The sequence below is a fragment of the Stylophora pistillata genome, chromosome 2 (assembly GCF_964205215.1).
Source record: "Stylophora pistillata chromosome 2, jaStyPist1.2, whole genome shotgun sequence".
In the NCBI taxonomy this organism is placed as follows: Eukaryota; Metazoa; Cnidaria; class Anthozoa; order Scleractinia; family Pocilloporidae; genus Stylophora; species Stylophora pistillata.
Genome location: NC_142520.1, coordinates 56,497,980 through 56,520,363, shown reverse-complemented (window position 1 = coordinate 56,520,363; position 22,384 = coordinate 56,497,980). Strand labels below are relative to the sequence as shown.

Sequence of the window (22,384 nt, the reverse complement as noted above, 5' to 3'; positions counted from 1 at the left end):
AATTGGGGTGTGAACAGCAAAATCACCCACAAACAGGAAAAGTTACGCAAATCGAGCGTAATAAATAAGATATGTTACACAAATCAAGCGTAACAAATTAGGCAGGGTTTTTTGGGGGCTCACGATTTAACGTTAAATGGTGAGCCCCAAAACTAATGAAACGGGTAAATCTAAATATCTCGTTTAGATAATTAAATCAAAAATGCGACGAAAATAAAGACGTGCTAGCCTGCAGTGCCGGCGTATTTTGGGCGCACGAGTGCACATTTTCGTATTAGGCCGCCATCTTAGATTTGGTAACTGTGGAGGATTGGGGCGAGGAAATATTTGCCGAGGGAGTAGGTGTTAAGTGGAAAAATGGGCAACGGGGGAGAGGGAGGGGAAGGAATATATATCTTGAATGATGCATTATTCACTCTTACTTGAAAAATATAAAATTCAAAATGACACTAAACAAACAAAATCAGTAACTTGAAGCTGCAATAAATTTACAAGAGTAAATCAATCCATTGTCAATCTCTGTCAGGGAACTAAGTTACTATTTTTTCCCAAGTCTTTCTAACAACACCATCATGTTGTTGCTGTTGCTGGAAAAAAGCCATTTGAAGTGTTTGCATCTGATCTTGCTGTTTTGCCATGTTTGCAATCATGGCCTTCTGGGTTTTAAACATATGTGATTGCTTCTCTTTTTCGTTTTCAGCTTCTATTGCTTTCAAAGCGAGCTCCCCTTCGCGGATCTTAAGCTCCTCTTCTAATTTTTCGCGTAGAAATTCGGCAACATCAGCCCCGCTTTTTCGTTGCCTTTTCGCTTTTCTTTCACAGTCCTCATTAGCCCTTCTTCTTGTTTCACCAACTTTTTACAAGGCTTGAAAACGCGTCTCCTCGGCTTTTTTGCGATCTGTTTCGCCACTCATTCTGTTACAGGATTCTCTCGTTGTTTGTGCTAATTTCACTCTTCCAAGAGTGTGTCGAGCTATGTTGGTTCGGGAGATATACCACTTGCATTTTCTTCTTCTCTACTTTGCTGTCGAAATCTGCAAGTCAAATCGCTCTCTTACCGCTCTTTGATTCACTTTGAATTTCACTAGAGTTACACTTTTTAGGTTCTCGGAAATTTGCGTCCAAATTCTTCCTCTGTCATTACTCCCTTTCTTGAACTTATAAAACTCCTCTACCAAATTTTCTCTGCACGGCAACACGTCGTGTGCCATTGTCCACTCCATTGGCCTGTTGTAAAAATCAAATTAACAGAAATAAATAAACATTCTAGTAATTTGTTACACGTAACAGTATCCACCAGATTAGTGCCGGATCATGAGGCAAACGAAGAGCTCAACTGAGTCAAAAAGAATAAAACAAACGAGAACGATATGGAAATAATTACGATTGCCGCTTGGCAGTGTTGGCGGCGGAACCTGAAGCTGTCCCTGGTTTTGATATCTTTTTTCTACAAGTAAATTTTGACCAAATTGCGTTTATCCACGATTCATCAACTCGTAAAGAAACGCAATTAATTTAATCACATGGAAAAAATTCAAATAATCAAAACTTCAAACGAAATATTGCGGCAAACTCTGACGTACTCACCACTACGGGAAAGAAGTGATTATGCCGAAGCAGATGGCAAGAGTTCGGCGTGAATTCCCGCCTTAGACATGCGCAGTCGAACAAGTTGTAAGTGTAGACTTCCGGTCGCCGTAGTAGAGCCTGCTTCTTAAAGTCCCTACCGTCACGGAGACCTACGCATGCACAATGTGAGCACGCTAATAAACTCGTACTCGTACTCGAACTCGTTATCGTACTCGAATCTAAAGCTCTCTATTATATGCCGAAAAAATGCGAGGGATGCAACCGCAAGTATAGTCTGGGACAATGTTACCGTCAATACACGTTCGTAAGTGAACATTAATCGCCGACTCTCAATACGTACTTTGTTTCAATTATTGAAAAAAAAGTGAAAGAGATTGAAAACTTAAAATTTTTCGAAAGCCATGCCTGTCATTGCGAACTAGTGCCAGATTTCTTCGAACCATTCGCCACGAAAGCGACCTCGGTCATGGAATTGCATTTACACTGATTACACGATCCTACAAACTGCCGATGCCGTCTCGAGGGTATTTCGCCTCGAATTTCCTTCGGCAATCAAAAACCTTTAAGTTTATTCCGGACTTTTCGAACATTCAACTCAAACAATTCAAACGAGTTTGATTTTTCTTCAGGAGAAACAAAACAATCAGGATCTCTTCGGGAGACGTTCTATACGTCGTGCAAATGAAAATTATTTACTGAAATTATTCTAATGCCGAGTAATTTGAAATGTCATCAGTACGGAAAAATAATTTATTTGGCGACCAATCTTGAACTTTGGTCGCATCAATTCCAAAGTCTATTTGCTAAATTTTATATGTGAAAAATGTGCAAATGTCTGCAGGTAAAAGAAGATATCTTCGGAGCCGCACGAGCTACTGAACTCCAGCGGGTCATGCGCGGGTGTAAGTGTGCCATGTGACTGTCGATTGATCTAGGGAGGGGAAGAAAACACGATAACCACCTTAGTTTTCACCAATAAATACAAACGATTTAATAGGAACTTTTATTGAAATATTTTATTACTTGTGTAATTTTTCACGCTGTTTATCATAAGTCTACTAAGTAAGAAGCTTTCAAAATGATGAATTAACATTTTTTAGTTTTCTAAATCCTGTTAAAATTTTTTATGACATCTGATTCAACAGGTCTGTGTTAAGTAGTTTCGTAAAACACTTCAACTTCATCAGGTTGAAAATGATAACTTCCTGCCAGGAATGATCGCGCGAAGGAGCTTCTATAACTGTGGCCAGATGGTGGACTGTAGTCGTCTCCAAGATTTGAGTGAGAATTTGAGTTGGATGAGGCGTAGTCGGAAATGTGAATATCGTGTCCTCCACCAAATGTGGGTCCATAACTAGAACAACTGTATATGGAACATTTCTTCTGATAACTAAACTCCCCTTGTTGGGTCAGTTTCATTGGTCTCCAGCTTGGCTTGTTAACCAATGAGAACAAAAAGGCGCTCGAAGTGTACTGGTATCCACATCTAGAAGCTGAATGATAAGTAGATAATTCAAAATGTTATTCAACTGTCGTTTCCTTTTAAGGGAGCAAACACTTATAATCTTTGATTAGCAAACTTTCATCACGTCACTGAGGTTTCCAGAAAGGTTCAAACTTAGATTGGTGCAGGTGCAGGTGCATTTTCGCCTTATTTAGGTTGTTCCAATCTTTTGCTGAGTGATAACACACTCTCTGTTTACCTCAATTTTTGGTTGCAAGGGTTAGTCTAAGTATGATCCTATTTCTTGTGTTATAATTATGAACGTCCCTGTTGGCTAGTGGCTCCAATGAGTGATCCGTGAGGCCATTAATACACTTATAACCATACTGATATATAGCGATGATAAAATCTACGTTGTTCAAGGTTGAGCCACTTTAATTTTACGAGGGCATAAGTAGCTGACGAATAAAGTGGTCTGTTCAGGAACGAGCCGTTGATTAACTTTAGAAATTACATACTCTACATGTTCTGACTACATGAAATCTGAGGACAACAACTCCTCAATACTTAGACCTATTTACGCTGTCAAACTCACAATCAAAAGAAGATAGAGACGATGAGGATATATGAAGTAAAATTCTATTGCTTCCAATCAACCAGGATTTTGTCTTAGAAAGGTTCAAGGTAAGTTTGTTCGCTTTTAGCCACAATGCTACGTTGTTGAAGTCTGCATTCAATTTTCTCTCCAGTTCGCAAGGTTTTTTTTACGAAGCAGTAAAATAACGGTTTCGCCAGCATATAATGATACCTTGGGGTGTTTAATAGCAGTAGGTAGCTCGTTAATATACACAAGGAACAATAACGGTCCCAAGATGCTTCCTTGTGGAATTCCGAAAGTAACAGGAAGGGCTTTGGATAGTTTATTTTCACAAGAGGTTTGCTGATTCCGATTACTTAGATACTAAGAAAACCATTGCAGAGACCGGGGAGACGATTTGGACATCAAGATCCCATGATCGACTGTATCGAACGCCTCTGTAAGATCCAGAAATACAGCAACACAAATGTTCCCTTTTTCCAAGTTTAACAAGACTTCATCGGCAAAGCCAGAGAATGCAGTGGTTGTTAAACGCTTACAAAGAAAATCAAATTGCTTGTTTGAGAGTAAATTATTTGAATCAAGGTATTCGTAAAGCTGAGAGGATTACACTCTCTAAGATCCTGCTGAAAGAGCGTAAAATTGAAATAGGGCGATAATTTGTTGGGTTTGTTCCTGATATGAATAAAGCTGTCACTTTAGAACACTTCCATATCCAAGGAAACTTCCTGATGAAATAACTGAATTCAAGCTACACTCAAAAGCCTTGTCCTGCTTATGGACAACCGCTTCGCAAATTTTATGTAATTGGAACAATCCACAGTGACCATCAATTGACAATGATGTATGAGCTACAAATGATATTTTTTCAGCTAAAATCCGTCCCGAAGGAGAATAAGAATTCAAGGCAGAAGCGATTGAACGTGGATTTGTATGATGAACTCCGTCAGCGATCATGCATTTTGGAATCGATGACTTGCTTTTACGAGATTACGCTTCGTTTAAAGCAATCATCGCTTCACATCTGTATATCAAATTTTCAGAGACGCTAATATAATTTAGAGAATTTTATTCTATATTATCGTGTGCAAAGGATATCATCTTAGGCCACGAGTCATCATCAATATCATTCTAAGTATCTCATTTACCCGATTAACGCCGCTTATTAAATTTTTAACGTTTATATTTAGCACCTGTAGTCATGGGCGGCGTTTATTCGATGGCGGAGCGCGTTTATTTTCAAATCATATTTCTTGACTCATTGACCCAATTGCAGTAAAACATTCGCAAATATCATGTAAAATGGAAGTCTTTCCACGACCATTTGCCTGAAAATATCGAGAATCGGCCTAGGGGTGGAATATCGAATTTCACCCTGTTTGGCCCTAGGAAGCCCGGAGGAACACAATCCATGAAATGACATTAGAAGCTTCAGTTGCCTTTTACTTTCTTCAAAATTTAGAAATTTTTAAATTCACCTGCCGTGGTTGAAACTTGGTACAGGTCCTGTTTGAACATATCTCTCGCCTCTTTCGTGCATCGCTCTAGTAACTGATGAGTCAAATAACTCATCTGGCGGCAATTTGTTTTTCACAATTATGCAGAAATAGATGCTCGTTGAAAACGTGAACTTAAAAGGCACTCGAAAGTGAACGGCATGATGAGTGTTTATTACTTCTGAGACACTGTTATAAAACACAGTTCAGTATTCCTGATCTAATATGCCATGGACCCCATTGTACTGTTTTTTTTTTTTTGTTTTGTTTTGTTTGAGTGATTGTTTGTTTGTTTGTTTTTTTGTTTTTCAAGCTAGAAAACAGATGCGCTCGTAGATTTTAATTTAAGCGAGGAGAAAAGGCCAGCAAATTCCATAGGTTATGCACTTACTCCATGATAAGCTGTTGTATCCACCAAATATGTATTTTCCCACACGGACAATGGTCACTGTTGGCCCTTTGCTGTCACACAATGAGTGGAAGGTAGAGGCAGCCCAACCATCCACTGATGCTCTCCAGCAGCGCTTCCAGTAAGAGGACTGGCTTTGCACAACAGGGCTTAACCAACTGCTCAGGGATCCAAGGTAATTGTCATCGTTTGCCAATATTGCCGAATAACCCAGGCCTTAGAACAGGAAATAAGTATTATTTCACCGTTGACACCCAAATTTTTTTCATTGCCATAACATTTTTACATGTTATTGTGTAAAGAAGATATGGAACACTGACACAACAAAAGCAAACAACTGAACATTAGAGAAATCGTTGGTGACGCAGAGCATAAACTACTGTGGCTCCTGGGACAGGAAACTTGTCCACTTCTGCGAAGCGTTATGTTAATCAGTACAATAGGAAATGAGAAGAATTTGAACTCAGTTGTCACGTACAGAATACACTTTTCACGTATTCAAAAACAAAATGAAAAACAATCTTCCATAATTATCTTTTGAGACAGATAAAAGGCTCAGAAGAGATTTTGAAATCAGTTCTTTTCCTATCATAGTTTGAAAAGAAAGCCAGAGTTCGGTTAAAATTTCGAGGTACGAACACCAAACTTTCACTTCCCTGCTTTACCGACAGTTTCTTGTAAACTTAACATCCTTTCCTACATTTTTTTTTTTTGGTATAAAGGGCTATAAAAATGTATTTCAAGCTGTTTTTCAACACATCTCACCTGCATAGCTGTGATAACAGTCAAATCCATCTCCAACGTATCCAGCTTTACACTTACACTTGTATGAGCCACGTTCATTTGTACACGTGGCCAGCTTGTGACAATAATTCAGATCATGTTGGCATTCATCTAAGTCTAGTAATGGAATAAAATGGAGCGATAAACAATCTATAAACACCGAAAAAACAGAAAAGGTTAAGTAAGGCCCCTCGCACTTAATTACCCATATTACTGACGGAGCGTATTTCCGTAAACTGAACCGATTAGGAGTATCGCTGATATCCATGCCTCCCACTCCCCCTTAAAAGACCTCAGAAAGTTCTGAAGTCAGTTTTCCTGATAGACTGATGGTTCCTAAAACTACAGCACAGTGGTCCATTCTGAGTCTCACACCAGACCAGTCACCAGTCCAGCCCGATAACTATTACACAAAAACATCTGATTGTACAGCTGGACCTCGGAACAAGAGGGTCAAATTTGAGTCTCACAATAGAATCATTGTGTTCTTTGACATGGTTAAGGATACGGTGAACCCTCGCAGGTGTTGCTCGCGAAAAAAACTGTTACCGCGCTATTGAAAGCGTAACCACCATAAAATATATATCAATGGAAGGGATATGAAATGTGCTTTCCAGCTTTAACCCAGGGGCTTTTTTCCTTTTTTACTTTGGCGGCTAAAGGAATTCAGTTCGAAAAAATGTTTTCGTGAACAACTTGAGTGCATTTCAATATCTTAAAAAATATATTTTTTGAAACTGTAGTTGAAATAGTAATGCTTTGTTTGAAGTGCAATTAAAAAAATATGTTGTCAAAATTTGGCTCGCGAAGGTCTACCGTATCCTTAAGCGAGATACCCAGCTTTCTCAGTGGCTCACCATCAAAAAGTAAGAATTGTTATCAGTGAACTGTCCTGCAAAGAAACGTGGCAAAATGCAAGGACATATATGTGATGGACTGACATCTTGTGCGGGAGGGAAAGAATGTTACAAGTTGCTCGACGTGTCCAAAACCAGGATAAGTCCAGACATAACTGGATCATTATTAGCACCAAACTAGCCATTGTAAAACATCAGCTGTGTTTGCTCATGAAAATGACACCTTAAAAACTTCATTCAATATGTTTGACTCACCTTTTTTACAAGTAAACTGATGACAACCACTACACTTCACGTCGTTCCATTCATAGCTGTATTTCACACCAAGTGCGTGCACACAATCTTCTTCTTTGAAGTTATTTGGCTGATTTTTGGCCCAGGCTGTAAAGTTTCCATGTCCACGATCCGCCCAAGTAAAGTCACCTTCTGTTGATCTGTCATTCAAACCCAACCAGGATTTATCTCCATCATGGCGATGTTGAATGTAAACATTTTCTTCATTGTTGTTGACATCAACAAGGACTGAGTTTTCTTGTCTACATTTTGTTACAGCTGTTGTCCAGTTTGCACAGGTATCACTTGTGTAGTAACAGAATCCATTAAAGTAGCTCCATCCGGGATTGCAGATGTCTGGAATTAAATGTGCGTGATTTAATCTTGGAAAGAGTAACAGAAATTTATTATCCACCTACACTCCCCAGAGTAAAAATAACGCCCAAAACGAGTACAAATATCACACGGTATTTTTACTCCGGAGAACCGGTTAGACAGGTTTTCTCGCATCGAGCAAGCGACGAATTGGATTGAAGTTACAAAAAAAATGGCGGACAATTTAAATCATTTTTCTAGCGACGAAGAGTCGGAATGGCTGGCGAATATTTATCCAAAAAACACAACAACGCGCCAATTCCGTTCCGCTTCACATACTTCTGTCACGCACTCCCCGTAAATAAATATCCGCGAAGTTCGCCCGCACTGAAATAACAATTTGGGGTTCTGTCCTGGTGTACCGGTTTATAAGGGAATTACCATTGTTTTTTCTTTGTTTAGGAGTTATCGGTTAGCTATTGTGTATTGCTTGGTCTTTTGTATTGGCTCTTGTGAACCGGTACACGAAGACAGAACCCAATTTGGCGTGTTGTACAATAAATAATTTATTAGACGTTTTGTCGTGTCCTATCGCTGAGAATTTTTACTAGTTATTTGTATTTTGACGAGACGGTAGGGCTCGTCAAAATACGGCACAACTCGTAAAAAATACTCAACGATACTCGACAGCAAAAGGTCTAATACGATATATGTATTCATATGTGACAAAGCTTACTAAATGATCTGCGTCTCCTCCGTCTAAATATTGATGAAATCTAACCCGCAAAGTTTAGTTGCATACCGACCTGTAAGGACCGCATAACTCACTGACACAGGATCATATCTGGTCCCGTACAGTTCCTTAACACAGATTCTAAATCCAGACACATTCATATTCTGCAAAAAAATGCGAAGTCTATTATTTAAATGAATTCTACATTTCCCTCTCTGTCGAGTTATTGTCCTCTACAACATTTTTCGCAAGGATATTGAAAGCGGGAAAAAATAAAAAGGGTAAAAGCTGATAGTTTGTTTTGCATGATTTTTGATAATCAAGCATCTGTTTTCAAGCCGATTCTTTTAAAGTCTACCGTAAAATGCTTTTTACCTCAATCCAAGTAGAAATGCCATTATGAGCTGGTGCCAAGTTTCCACTCGCTGTTGTGCTGTGATTGGCTGATATTTGGACAGATGGCGTCGCATTGTAACTTCGTGTAAAGTGTACAAGCTGTCAGAAAGATGAAAGAAAGATACTGAAGGAAATTCTTGAATAACTGTTTCCTTGAGCATCATCATTAATTACTCTAATTTTCTATAATCGCAGGGCTCGACTCAGACTTACGCTGTACACTTACCTCGCAGTAAGCGTTGTTGTCTTCATCTGTTGGTGGATTCGTATTTGGAAAGTTTACAGAGCCATGCTCAGTGAAGAGTGGCTTGTGCAACTTAGCAAATGCAAACCAGGTCTGTAAAGAACCAGTACAAAAAACAACGCTTACTTCTAGTGAGTACCATAACGCAAATTCAATGAGTTAAAATGATTTCACACAGTGAAAGATCTCAAAATTGAATGAATAAAATTGTAATGGAATGAAACTAAGAGAATTCTAATCTAATTTGAGTACAAATGCAAAGATCCAAGCGTGTTACTGAGGAAAGCCGATACCTTGGTGAGCCTTGAGAAAATAACCCTTACCTCAGAGCTTCATCTATTTTTCAACAGAGATAAAGCACATCACATACCACATAAATGTCCTGATGCTTGCCGTCAAAGTTTTGTAGCTCCCGCAAACAAGCCTTGAACGAGTCCTTGGTTAAATCTTCTGTCCAGATCAACGCAGCGTCGTGTTCCTTTCCACTTCTTTGGTGATTAGATGTCACAAGAACAACTGGTGAATCCTTAAACTTGTCCTAAACACATGAGAATAAACATTTTCATCACAAATCTGACTACATTTTGGCAGTTTTTTTAAATTGAGTTTGGTCTGCATTGATCTTTACAAAGTCATCTGAATCATTCGTAATTTGCAGTGGGGTCAAATATTAAAATGATATCAAATTATAGTGAATTGCTGTCTGCATTGACTTTTTCTTACCGAACGTCTTTTTACTATAATCATCATTATTGTTATGGTTATTATAATAAAAATAAAGATTATTGTTATTGTCCACGATGTTCGCTTAATTAAGGATATTCTATATACAAGGCTAAACGTTTAGGAAAAAAATTTTTAAAATGTTTAAACCAAACGTTTCCGGCTGTTTGCCATCGTTAGGGTTGAAAATAATGAACGTCTGTACATACATATATATCTTATGTGATTCTCGATGGGAAAAGTTTGGAGACATAAGAAATAACTTGTTTGTTCAAACTGGGGTGGAATTGTTTGATCATTAGCCCCTCGACGATCCTACGCTTGTGGAGTGTTTCTGCTGAGGAGAGAACGCGCCAAGTGAAAGAATGTGATGTATTTTCCCGCAAGTTTTTTGTAGGTTCAGAGGTGTGAGCAGGATTTGAATGCTCCGAAATACGTACTGTTAAATTTCTCACAGTTTCGCCAATACAATTAACGCCACAAGGACAATCTCCTTTGTAAAACAACTTTGGATCCGTGAGTATTTTTAAGGCTTTCAATTTGCCTTCTTTGCCACAGGATTACAAAGATGAAATTAAAATTAATGAACTCGTTGAGTTTTGTAACAAACGTCTTACCGAATCTCTCGTTTTTACTGCAAAAAGGAAGCTTGATAAAAACTTTCTTTCGGTTTTCGAAGAGAAAACTCGGAATGATGTTGTCATCTTGCATTGAGTCGTTTAGAAATTCGTTGATTGTATGCGAAACAAAACGCCTGGGATAACCTGCATTGACAAAAGATGTTTTAAGGGTTTCTATGTCCCTGTCAAGATCGGTAGAGATGCGTTTGGCTCTATGGAGTACGCCAGTGATGCAATTCCTTTTCCATTTAGTAGGGACCTCAGATTTCCAATATGTTGGTAGTTTTCCCGGTTTCTTAAAGACGCTGCAATTAAACTTGTTGTTCTAACTAAAGGCAGTATCGAGGAAGTGGTCGATTGAGCATTCAAATCCTGCTCAAACCTCTGAACCTGCAAAACACTTGCGGGAAAATCCCTCACATTCTTCCACTTAGCGTGTTCTCTCCACAGCAGAAACATTTCACAAGCGTAGGATCGTCGAGGGGCTAATGATTCAACAATTCCGCCCCAGTTTGAACAAACAAGTTATTTCTTATGTCTTCAAACTTTTCCCATCGGGAATCACATAAGATATATATGTATGTACAGACGGTCATTATTTTCAACCCTGATGATGGAAAACAGCCATAAACGTTTGGTTTAAACATTTTAATAATTTTTTTTCCTAATCTTTTAGCCTTGTATATAGAGTATCCTATTATTGTTATTATTATTATTATCATTATTATTATCATTATAATCATTGTTATGGGCTCCAGGTCCTATTTTGAGCAGTGCGTCAACGATAAAGTCGAGGAATGGGTAGAGTAAGTGACAAAATTGGCTGACAACAACAAACATATGAAACATATGTGTGAACTGCGGTTATGAGACGTATATGAGCACGATCCTTCGCAGTAAAGCACTATTTGAGCAATAGTGAAAATCAGACCTGAAAAAAATTTCAGGGCTGTACGGGATTCGAACCACTGACCTCTGCGATACTAGTGCAGCGCTCTACCAATTGAGCTAACAAGCCAACTGGGAGCAGGCCATCAAATTAATTCGACATAAACCCGTAGATGATAAATCAAACAACAACAAACATATGAAACATATGTGTGAACTGCGGTTATGAGACGTATATGAGCACGATCCTTCGCAGTAAAGCACTATTTGAGCAATAGTGAAAATCAGATCTGAAAAAAAATTTCAGGCCTGTACGGGATTCGAACCACTGACCTCGAACCACTTTGTTGTTGTTTGATTTATCATCTACGGGTTTATGTCGAATTAATTTGATGGCCTGCTCCCAGTTGGCTTGTTAGCTCAATTGGTAGAGCGCTGCACTAGTATCGCAGAGGTCAGTGGTTCGAATCCCGTACAGGCCTGAAATTTTTTTCAGGTCTGATTTTCACTATTGCTCAAATAGTGCTTTACTGCGAAGGATCGTGCTCATATAAAAAATTGGCTGAGTCTGCTCTGTCGCAGCCCTAGCTGGCCTGCTACCCAGCGTTTGCTTTTGGATTAAAGCTCCGCTGGACGTACTTTATGAGAACTCTGACTGACATAGAGGATCTACTCGGACCTCTGGAGCGTGCAATTGCTGATGCCGAAATTATTATAGATCACAAATGTACATAAGCTGAACGCGAGCTGCTGGCGCTGCCAGCGGAAATGGGAGGTATGGGCCTAATAAATCCGAGACAAGTAGCAGCCGTAGAGTATGTAGCATTAGGGAGTTTAAGCAAATCACTACGGCTGGCGCTGCTACGGCTATCGTGGTTGACGAGGCTTGGGGAGAGTACGTCGCCGTAGCCCGCCAAAACTCAACTTTAAGCAACGCGAACTGCAAACCTAGTACGGCTGAGAACTTTAAAACCAATAAATTAAGCGTCTTCACGGTAGTTTTTGCACGTCTAAAAACTCAAAATGACTTCGTTTAAAGGGACGAGGGATTCTAACGTTTGGAAAAAAAAATTGTAAGCGATCCTGTGCACAGTGAATGAGTGAATTAAAATATTTAAGCTTACGTGTTGTAAAATTGCCAATTTGGAGCTTATAAACACCAAAGCAAAGTTTCTACACGGTCCCTCATAACCCTCGTCATTCCTCAGCTTCAGCTATTTGAATTTCAAGTAGTCTTTCAGGTTTGAAAAGGAAAAGTTAGACTTTCTACCTACGCATTTCTCCTTGCGTTCGCTGCGTTCTCCATGTGCACACTGCTTCGATCCTTCGACAAACCCGACGGCAAAAATAAAGGCAGATTCACTCGGTAAGGGACAGCAAGCTTGATAAATATTCCCGATAAGCTATTTTTAAAGATGTTAAGTGTATTTCAATAGTTAAAATTGCTCAGGAGAATGTATAAAGCGATGAAAGAAGCGAGATAAGTTCACGTACCACAGACTACGCCGAAACCTTCCCACTCGCGTAGAAGGATTTCCCGCTACGGCTGGATGGGAACCAATGACATGCGCAATGACTCGTTTCTGGACAATTTTACTTCCGGTAGCCGTAGCAGCGCCAGCCGTAGTGATTTGCTTAAACTCCCTATTGCCTAATATTTCTAGTCCGTTAGCCCAACAAATAGAATCACAGGCACCTGAGCCAACCGACGAAAATGAAATACGCCCTGTGTAACGGGAGATGTGCCAAATGAAAAGTAAGTATCTGAAACAAAAACTTGATGAGGTGAGGAGCTCGATTTCTGAAAAAAATTTGAGAGCTGTTGAACTTGCCACTCAGAAGGTTTCTTCTAGTTCGCTTACTGTTTTGCCAATTAAAACAAAAGTGAGTTTCGAGACGCTGTGAAACTCAGGCAACGACTGAAAAGTTCTTGACACGCCCTCTCTCTGTATTTGCGGGGACATCTTCACTGTGGATCATGCTATGATATGCAAACGGGGCGGATTTATTATACAACGCCATAATGAAATGAGGGATTTGGAGGTGGAACTGCTTCGCATGGTGTGCAATGGTATTGAAATCGAACCAGTTTTGCTAGACATCACAAGAGAAGAGTTGAATTGGAAGCCAACGCTGCCCTAATGCACGACAAGATATAGTTGCTAGGGAATTCTGGGAGAGGCAGAGGTCGGCTTTTCTTGATGTGAGAGTGAGCCATCCAAATGCAGACACCTCTAGAGATATGGATCCAGACCAGATATTCAGGGAGCATGAAAGAGAGAAGAAGCGTCAGTACGCAAGCCGTGTGTTAGAAGTAGAGCAAGCTACATTCACGCCATTAGTTTTTAGCATGACAGGTGGAATGGCGGTGGAATGTGAACGATACCTTAGTAGACTTGTTGAGCTAGTTGCTACAAAGAAGGGCGAAAGCTATGCGACTACGATGACATGGATCAGGGCAAGAGTGTCCTTTGCGCTGCTGAGATCATAATTACTTTGCTTTTAAGTTCTCATAGAAACTCGCGAGCCTCGTAAAAGAAGTTTCCAGCCTAGTTTTTTGGTCAGATTTTTTTGAAACTAAGCTATTATCTTGTTTTCTTCTTATATATTTGATTGTTATGTAAATAGGTATTAATTTTATTGCTATTAATAGAGTCGTTATTATTATTATTATTATTAATATTTATATCAATAAAAAAAATTATTGTTATCAGTAGCATTTTTTGTTTTTATCCTCATTTAAGCCAATGAAAGGAAAATGAACCTGGATGTACCAAAGAATTATCTGTATGCAAACAACGATTTAAATAATAAATTACCTTTCGAAACGTCACATCTGCACAATTCGTTCCTGACCACCATTTTGTCATTTTGATTCTTCCCGTCATTCCCTCGGGGGGTGCTCCTTGGTACGCCATCCAATCAATGGTGGCGAAAGGATTGAAGTTGTTTCCATTCCTCCCAGACTGCATTGCGCAGACTGTAAAATTTTGATTGTTGACTTTCTCTGTCCAAAATGTGATAGCATGATGCACCGTGTCGGAGTCATTCAGGTTCATGTGATTAAGGGTGATCTGTACTTGAACTTCTTTGTTCGGATAGAAGCGGTATGGTGGGAATACCACTACTTTGCAACTTGAGTCTGACCATTTGGGAACTCGAAAGAGCTTTACCCGACCATAAATGTTTGGAAAGCCTGTAAAGATTGGAAAAGCTAAAATTCTGAACCAGTTGTGACTAATTTTTTCCTGTTATGCCTCATGCAAATTTCTGGAGGTTTCAATGTATTTCAAAATCCTAATTTTTGTGTCTGTCTTGTAAGTGGAAGACAAAGTTCCTTCTCATCGTAATAAGGCCTTACCCTCACAGCTGCCAGGATGATACAAGGTATTATTGTCTAGTCCCTTACAGAAACTCAACTTGTACAGGCATTCATTGTCATATGTCTTTCCATTTTCCGTGCAGACAGGATCTTGATACGAAGGGCAGTTGTCGTTACACACACACCGAGCTTCATAAGCACTGAAGGTTTTGCAGACTCCAAATGATGGGCAGAACACATTTAGACAGGGATTGAGATCTGTGAATGTATAGCAAAATGATAGTTACCTCAAAATTAACGAAAGATAGCTAAGCAACGACATCAAATGATTGCACTCATAAATTCAAGTTGAACCCAAACCTCCAATAACGACGTAGCTAACAGACAGAGGGTCGTGTTTGCTTCCTGTTCCACTCAAGTCTTTGACACAAATCCTCATGGATGTGAGGCTAACTTCCTACACAGAGACCAGAGAGCACAAGTTGAAACAACAGCAGAATAACAATCATAAAATCAGAGCGATCATTTACCTCAACCCAAGCTGCTATGATGTTATTTTTGGGTGAGACAAGGCTTTTCATGCTGACTTGAGGGTTGTACAAATGATTCACAGACACAAGGACAACAGGTGAAGCATAAAAGGTTGTGTTGAACAACACCTCCTGCAAAAATTAAGGAGAGAACAAATTTATATGAGAGAAAATCTTTATGGTACTACGTAGCTCTGTTTTGAAAACGAACCTTTTTTTTTACCTTGAAATAGCTCCTCAAACTTCAAAGTAAACGAGACTAGATTACACTCACTTGACAAAAACCATAATTGTCTTCAGCCGTTGGCGGGTTACCGTTCAGAAAATCTGCTTCTCCTGACAGCGTAAAATTAAATTCAGAGCCATTGCCAACAAATGCAAACCAGTCCTGCAATAAATGAATGCCAAGCATGAGTTGCCGTCAGACAAAGTATAAGGTTCTCAGACTAAAAAAATGATTAATAAAAATAAAAGATCCCAGCTAAGTTGCCTTACTCGCTCACCCATAAAAACTACAGGATAGATATTTCTTACCACAGTGGTGTCTTGATGTTTCCCATCGAAGGGCAGGAACTCCCGGATGCACACCTCAAAAGTTCTGGAATTTACATTTTCCAGCCAAACATACATAGCGTCATTTGGCTTTGTGTCACGTGTGTACCTAGCTGACACAAACACGGATGGTCTTCCAGGAAAACTCTGCAATGTTTTTGGATAATATATGAATTTATGTCTATGGAGTAAATTCACCTCAGTTCTAATAAAAATCATGCAGCTCGACGACCCAAGGTAAAGGTGTATATTGGATATCTTGTCTTTTATTGGCTGAGAGCGAAAAGCTTGAAATCTTTCCTAATTCTTCTCTTTCTTTACCTTGCAGGGTTTAGACTTTTTAATCCACCACCGAGATGTCTAAATACTGAGGGTGGAACATGCTAAGAGGGCCTTGACCTGAAAGTTTTCTTTTGTTATTTCGTTATTTCTTCTAACCTGCGAGAAGGTAACTTTGTCACACTTAGTTTCTGTCGTCCATATTCCATTAAAAGAAACACTACCACGCGTCATTTGTGGATGATCTTGGAAAGCCAACCAGTTAACGACTCCTGTACCATTGGATCCAATGCCTGACTCACGAGCACACACTTCAACGTCACGCGTAGTAACGGACTGAACCCACATAGCCAACGGTGAATGGACGCCTGAGAACGTCTCACCATGGCTGACCGTCACCTGAACATTAACCTGTAATTTCGAATCCAGGACGCACAAGTGATTATCAGAAAAATAATGAGATTAATCTGTACACGCATTTCAAGCGAAATAACTTAACATTCTCAAATAGCCGACGGATCTTGCTGTTCCATTACTCTTCCTTTCCCGCAGAATTGTTTTTGATCTCTTCACACAGCTGTCTTGTTTGATGCTTAGAAGGCAAGGTGAATTGTATTTCTTAAATGCTAATCTCTGGAACTTGTCAGAGATGTTTCCCCTTTTCAGTTTCCAAGGCTTCAAAGTCAATTGTGTCTCAATCGTCTTTCGTTCCCAGTTCCTAATCTCTGGGGTCTCAATTAACAGTCACAAATAAAGAGTGTTAATTACAACGGAATATCTTAAGTCAAAATACAGACTAGAACTATTTGGATACTATTTATTATTTCCAGGGAGATGTGATCACAGGTCGCGCTGTGGCAGCCGAGTAAGAAGAGGAGCTGAAGAACATGGGTAAAACAAGAAACGTATTTCATCAGGAGGAGAAGTGGTGTGGAATAGATTCAATTGACAAAGACGTGGGATCAATAAAATCGACTCGATCTAGAAATTGATTAAAAATGGAATCGATCCAAGGGGAAGACAAAAATGTTCCCTGAGTGTTGCTCAACTGAAGACCTTTCATTACCTCCGGTCGCTGTTGGATGGTGCCTCGAAATGCTTCGGATCATAAACCAGTACTTACCGTTCCCGATCCACTGAATGTTTTGGGGAATACAACTGTTGTGCAACGAGGCAGTCGACAGTGTTGAGAAGGTGAACAGGCACTGCTACAGCTCCAACCCCGTAGAGTCTGAGAAATGTTCAGCCTGCCAGTTTGGAGGAAGATACCTACAAGTAAGGAAATGTATATTTATCAAAAGAATCAGCACACGGCAGAGATAAAGGGGAGGTGTTTCCCTCGTTTTGGGAATTTCAATTTGACCTAGTAGTTCAGATGGAACAAACAACGTGGAACGCAGGAACTGATGTGACGGACATGTATATGTGCGCCTCCTGCACAGGACTGTTTAAACGTAGAGGAATTTTCAATTGAATGAGGCAGTTAATTGAGAACAGTTCTGCTTTTACTTAACTTCACTCTTGCGTCACCTTGTCAAATGAGCAGATGGAAAACTGAAATCAATCTCCTTTTGGTCGCTCTCATTTTTCCAGCTTTTCAAGCAGTCACTGTTTTCAATTTGAGCGGTTACATGTATCACTGGCTAATGATGATGTCAACCTTAGTTCCGCCTGACCAACGTTATCAATTCGCTTTTGGTTTTCCGGCATCTCGAAAACTATTCCATTTTAGTCTTCTTGTACCGCACTCGCGTGACTAGGTCCCTCAATGTGAAGATAACTGGCTTATCCAGCAGATAACGCCGGTGAATTCCTTTTGTGAGTGACAACCAGACTTGTGGAGTTTATCTGTTTACTTTAAAATATACACCATATATTTTTCCATAGACACTGGGGGGGGGGGGGTTGCTTTTATTTTTCATGAATACTGATCAGGGTAAGGTATGTAAGGTATTTCAGCTTTAAAGTCTTCGCAGTCAGATTTGTTAATTGTTTCAGCGTAACATTTTGACCTTATCAGGTGAGCTTACAAGTTGATATGAAGAATATGCAGCACTGTTGTGGAGTTTATCTGTTTAATTTAAAATATACACCATATTTTTTTGAAGATATGAAGAATGTGCAGCACTGTTGTGGAGTTTATCTGTTTACTTTAAAATATACACCATATTTTCTTCCATAGACACTGGGGGAGGTTGCTTTTATTTTTCATGAATACTGGTCAGCGTAGGCTATGTAAGGTATTTCAGCTTTAAAGTCTCGCTTTAAGTCTTCGCAGTCAGATTTGTTAATTGTTTCAGCGTAACATTTTGACCTTATCAGGTGAGCTTACAAGTTGATATGAAGAATATGCAGCACTGTTGTGGAGTTTATCTGTTTACTTTAAAATATACACCATATTTTTTTGAAGATATGAAGAATGTGCAGCACTGTTGTGGAGTTTACCTGTTTACTTTAAAATATACACCATACTTTTTTCCACAGACACTGGGGGAGGTTGCTTTTTTTTTTTTCATGAATACTGGTCAGGGTAGGCTATGTAAGGTATTTCAGCTTTAAAGTCTCGCGTAACCGTGACCATCCAGGAAAAAAAAACTGTGGCATTAGCAAATAGTAGAACTTTCATAACGTAGGTATCCATGCCAAGCCTGGGGGGAAAGTATTATTTTCTTAAGGAAGATACGACTGAGCAGCTTTCATTTACCGAATGAAGCGTGTATTTTGGTGTTACGTAAGATAAAATAAATTGAGATTCAAGGAAATGTCAATGCAATGACCACTCTGAGCAGAAACTAAAGGGTCAGACATGACATTCCTTACGACTTGACAGGTCAGAACGTTTAACTTGCTCATGACTGATGTGCACTTATGGGGCCTACTTATGATCTTGCTGCGAGCTAATACTTGCCACGTAGCTTTAATTTATTTTTGTTTAAGCTTGAGGCAGAGGGCAAGAAACATCTATTAACATCGCTGGACGGTACATAACTGCACGATTACAAAATGAAGTAATCAAAGTATTTTTTATGTCGAGACCTACATTTCTATGAAAACAGTTTTTAGACGAGGAAGTGGTATAACATGACCAATGCTACTTTAAAAGAAGGTAAGTGGTGGTTATCTAGCTTTTTAATTCTTTATTGTAACTCTCAAGGGCTTTTAATTAAGTCGAAACATTTATTACACAAGGAAAGACATTTCAAAATGGATGATGAGACATTTCGAGCCCTATTAGCAAAAACATTCCAAAGCAACGTTTATGACGAAGTTATAAACATGGGCTCCCCTTAAATCTCTGATAGCGATCCTATCCGAATCAACAATTAAGGCTTTCCGGCCTCAGTACAAAGAAAATAAAACCAAGAGAAGGTCTGACGAATAGAATAATGATCATAACAGACTGTGTAAGAAACACAATTTTCCTCTCGCACATTACTCCCTAACTTCAAAACATGAATTTATCATCCGAAGAAAAGACTTCACGTTTGCCAGCTTTCGTTCTAACCAGCAAAGTTTGACGACGTAAGACTTAAACAAAGTTGATACATGAGCAAAATTATTTTGGCTCTACTGCAGTTTTTCCAAAATTTGTGGATGAAAGAGCACAAAAGGTATTTCAAGAAACTTGACATTACATTGAGATCAGCAGTGAGGTCTGCCTAAAAATCCCAAACTAAGGCTGAAGAAGAAAGACTTAATTCAATTTGAAGCCTTAGTTCGTTAGACAATAAAATATAAATTTCTTTGCCATAATTTTTTAAATTGCTTCTAGGGTTCCAGATGTAATTTTGCTTTCGTAACTGATAGTATTTGCAGTGGTAATGCAGTTTTACCTTTCACGGCCAATAATAGATTTCCATGGATGAAAATGGTCAGCACCAGCAGAGTTGGACGACTCATCCTCACAGACTAAACCTCTACCAAATGACTGTGATCTGCATCTGTGAAGTGTGTTTTATAATTCAATATAGAAAGTCTCTTGCATAAGTGCGTAGATCAATGTTGTTGTTGGCTCAAATATTCTACTACTTAAGCAACGTATCATAGGGAAAATACGCTTACGATGAATATTTCACAGCCGATAACATTTCACCTGTCGCAATATTTTCACCTCTAAATGTTTGATTTTGACCAAGAGGCCAGTGACAACACCTAACGGCATGATACACATTGCTGCATGATTCACACAGTAAATTTATCCGTAGATTACTGAGCTATTTTTTTCTGCCTATTCACAGACTACTTCAGACCAGGAAGCGACAAATCCTCTCTAAAAGTTTTTGCAAATGTGATTGGAACTTTTTGTTTCCGTGAGGATAGAAGTCAGTTTTTTTCACATTTTCCAGAATTTATGTAAGGCCACCCCCAAAGGGGTTCCAATCTTTTGAGGAACTTTGTATCATTCCCGACTTCATCAATTAAGATAGAAGGAATTAGGCTTCAAACGGATTGACAAGGCCTTTCAGGGAATGTCTGCACTACCAAGGATTTCATCACGATATGATAAGAAGCTACAATTTTATATAAGGAAACTTTAATTATAAATCAAGAAGAAAACCTGTTTTCTCTCACAGAGATCCCTTAAACCAGATATAGATGTGCAAAAAATCATTTGATAGCGATGCAAGTCTTGAACCATTTAATAAATGTGTTTGCTACAAGATGCAGAATCTCGAGGAGGCGGTGTGTCTGAACTTGACCTCGGCGTACCTCTATGAACAGTTGAAGCATAGTGCACTTAACAGTAAAACTATTGTCTCTGAGTTTTTTTTTTTTTTTTTTCATTCGTGCGAAAGTATCATGTGCATCATTAGGAAATGGGACAGAAAGGATAATAGACGGATTACTTAAATAACTCTAGCTTTCAATTTTTTTTTTTCCTTTGCAGGTGAAGGCCTGTTTCGGTCGAAAATTTAAACTTACACCTCTACTTGAAATAAGGAAAGGCTAAAGTTGGATTAAACCAATCAGACTGACCACTCGTTTGCAGTGATCATATCAAAATTGCAATTTTATTATGTGCGTGTCTAACCAGGTGGATAATAAAAAGCGGAGGGGATTAACTTGCATTGTAAATTTCTAATTGAAAAATCATCAACGGTTTAAGTTTTCTAAAATCCATAAGCCATGAATGGTTCTTTAATCTCGGTCATCTTTGTTTTTCTTCTGGCTCGTTGTGGCTCAATTACTGGCTTCTCATTGTGTCTGACTTTGACCCAAAGGGCGAAAAATAAAGGTAGCTTACACATAACTGCATGATTCTCAAGGTGGAAAAATTTGTCAATGTTTTTATCACAGGAACAAAACAGTCTTGCCTGCCTCAGCATTAAAGGATTTCGACCAAGAAATGCCATTAGTTGTTGAAAATTAGACATTAGGACTAAAACTGAGTTGGTTCAATTTTCCGAGTATTCCTTCCACAGGGAGGAAAGCAAATTTTTTCATATTTTAAAAATGAGGAATCTTGGTGAGGGACCGTGCCTGAATTTGACTGAAGATGTCATTGAAGGCTATAACATACATGTACATAACAGTCAATTTACCTTCTTTAAGTTTTGTCTGAATTTTTTCCTTTCCGTGCAAAGGTATCATTTGTCTCAATGGAAACTAGAGGAAGTAAAAGAGGGATTTTTTTCAATAACTGTAGCTTTTGCTTTGTTTTTTGTTTGTTTGTTTGTTTTTTTACTTGGCAATAAGACATTTAAAAGTAGCGGGCAGGTAACTTACACGTTTTTTTGAAATAAAGAAAGGCTGATGTTGGATTAAAGTAATTAAACTGGTCACTTTTGATTATGATTTAGCAATGATCAATTCAAAACTACAGTTTATGGTGTGCGTGTCCGTGCCATGAAGGTAATTAAGAGCGGAGGGGCCGGATTAACATGTATTACAACTTTCAAAGAAAAAAAAAAAAGGAACAAATATAAGCCGCTTAGGTTTTTCAAATTAATAAGCTATGAATAGTTTTTGTAATTTTGGTCATCATTGTTTTTCTTCTCGCTCATCTTTGTTCAATGTAAGGCTTCTCATTGTATTTCATTTTGACCCAGAGGGCAGTAACATCACGTAGCTGCACGATCAAGACACAATGCTGCCTGATTCACAGAGTAGTGCACATTGTAAATAAACCAAGTATTTTTTTCTATTTGTCTGGGAGAACTTCTGTAAAATATTTCCAGTTTGACCCGGAAGAGAGAAGCTTTCCTCTGTAATAATCGTTGCAAAAATCGCGATTCGATGTGTTTGCATCCGTAACGAGACGAGTAAATTTTTAACATATTTATCCGAGGATTTGTCTTTAGCCTCCTCCAAAGGGGTTCCAATCCTTTAAG

General features: G+C 38.9%; 1 protein-coding gene and 2 pseudogenes across 1 annotated transcript; 1 reads left to right on the top strand and 2 right to left on the bottom strand.

Annotated features, from left to right (window-relative positions):
- Positions 1-530: 530 nt before the first annotated feature.
- LOC148740556 (uncharacterized) lies at positions 531-1,312 on the bottom strand (annotated as a pseudogene).
- A 1,267-nt stretch (positions 1,313-2,579) lies between these two features.
- On the bottom strand, positions 2,580-20,592 carry LOC148740554 (uncharacterized). The gene is made up of 17 exons (XM_088748630.1): positions 19,886-20,592; positions 17,176-17,321; positions 16,212-16,463; positions 15,756-15,920; positions 15,496-15,609; positions 15,222-15,353; positions 15,052-15,148; positions 14,731-14,949; positions 14,189-14,565; positions 9,509-9,676; positions 9,121-9,231; positions 8,874-8,993; positions 8,572-8,662; positions 7,433-7,807; positions 6,303-6,437; positions 5,520-5,753; positions 2,580-3,083 (listed from the first exon to the last, which is right to left on the bottom strand). Exons 1-17 carry the CDS (start codon positions 19,950-19,952, stop codon positions 2,743-2,745), a joined length of 3,144 nt encoding a protein of 1,047 aa, XP_088604756.1. The 5' UTR covers positions 19,953-20,592; the 3' UTR covers positions 2,580-2,742.
- LOC148740555 (uncharacterized) lies at positions 13,315-13,875 on the top strand (annotated as a pseudogene).
- Positions 20,593-22,384: the final 1,792 nt, after the last annotated feature.

Bases quoted from the DNA above. Each gene is read 5' to 3' on its own strand.
- LOC148740554 (XM_088748630.1), bottom strand. From the start codon at position 19,952: ATGAGTCGTCCAACTCTGCTGGTGCTGACCATTTTCATCCATGGAAAT. The intron at 15,354-15,495 runs GTGAGTGTAATC...TAATTTTTGCAG, and splicing joins ACAATTATGGTTTTTGTCAA to GAGGTGTTGTTCAACACAAC. The intron at 6,438-7,432 runs GTGAGTCAAACA...TTCCATTACTAG, and splicing joins TCAGTTTACTTGTAAAAAAG to ACTTAGATGAATGCCAACAT.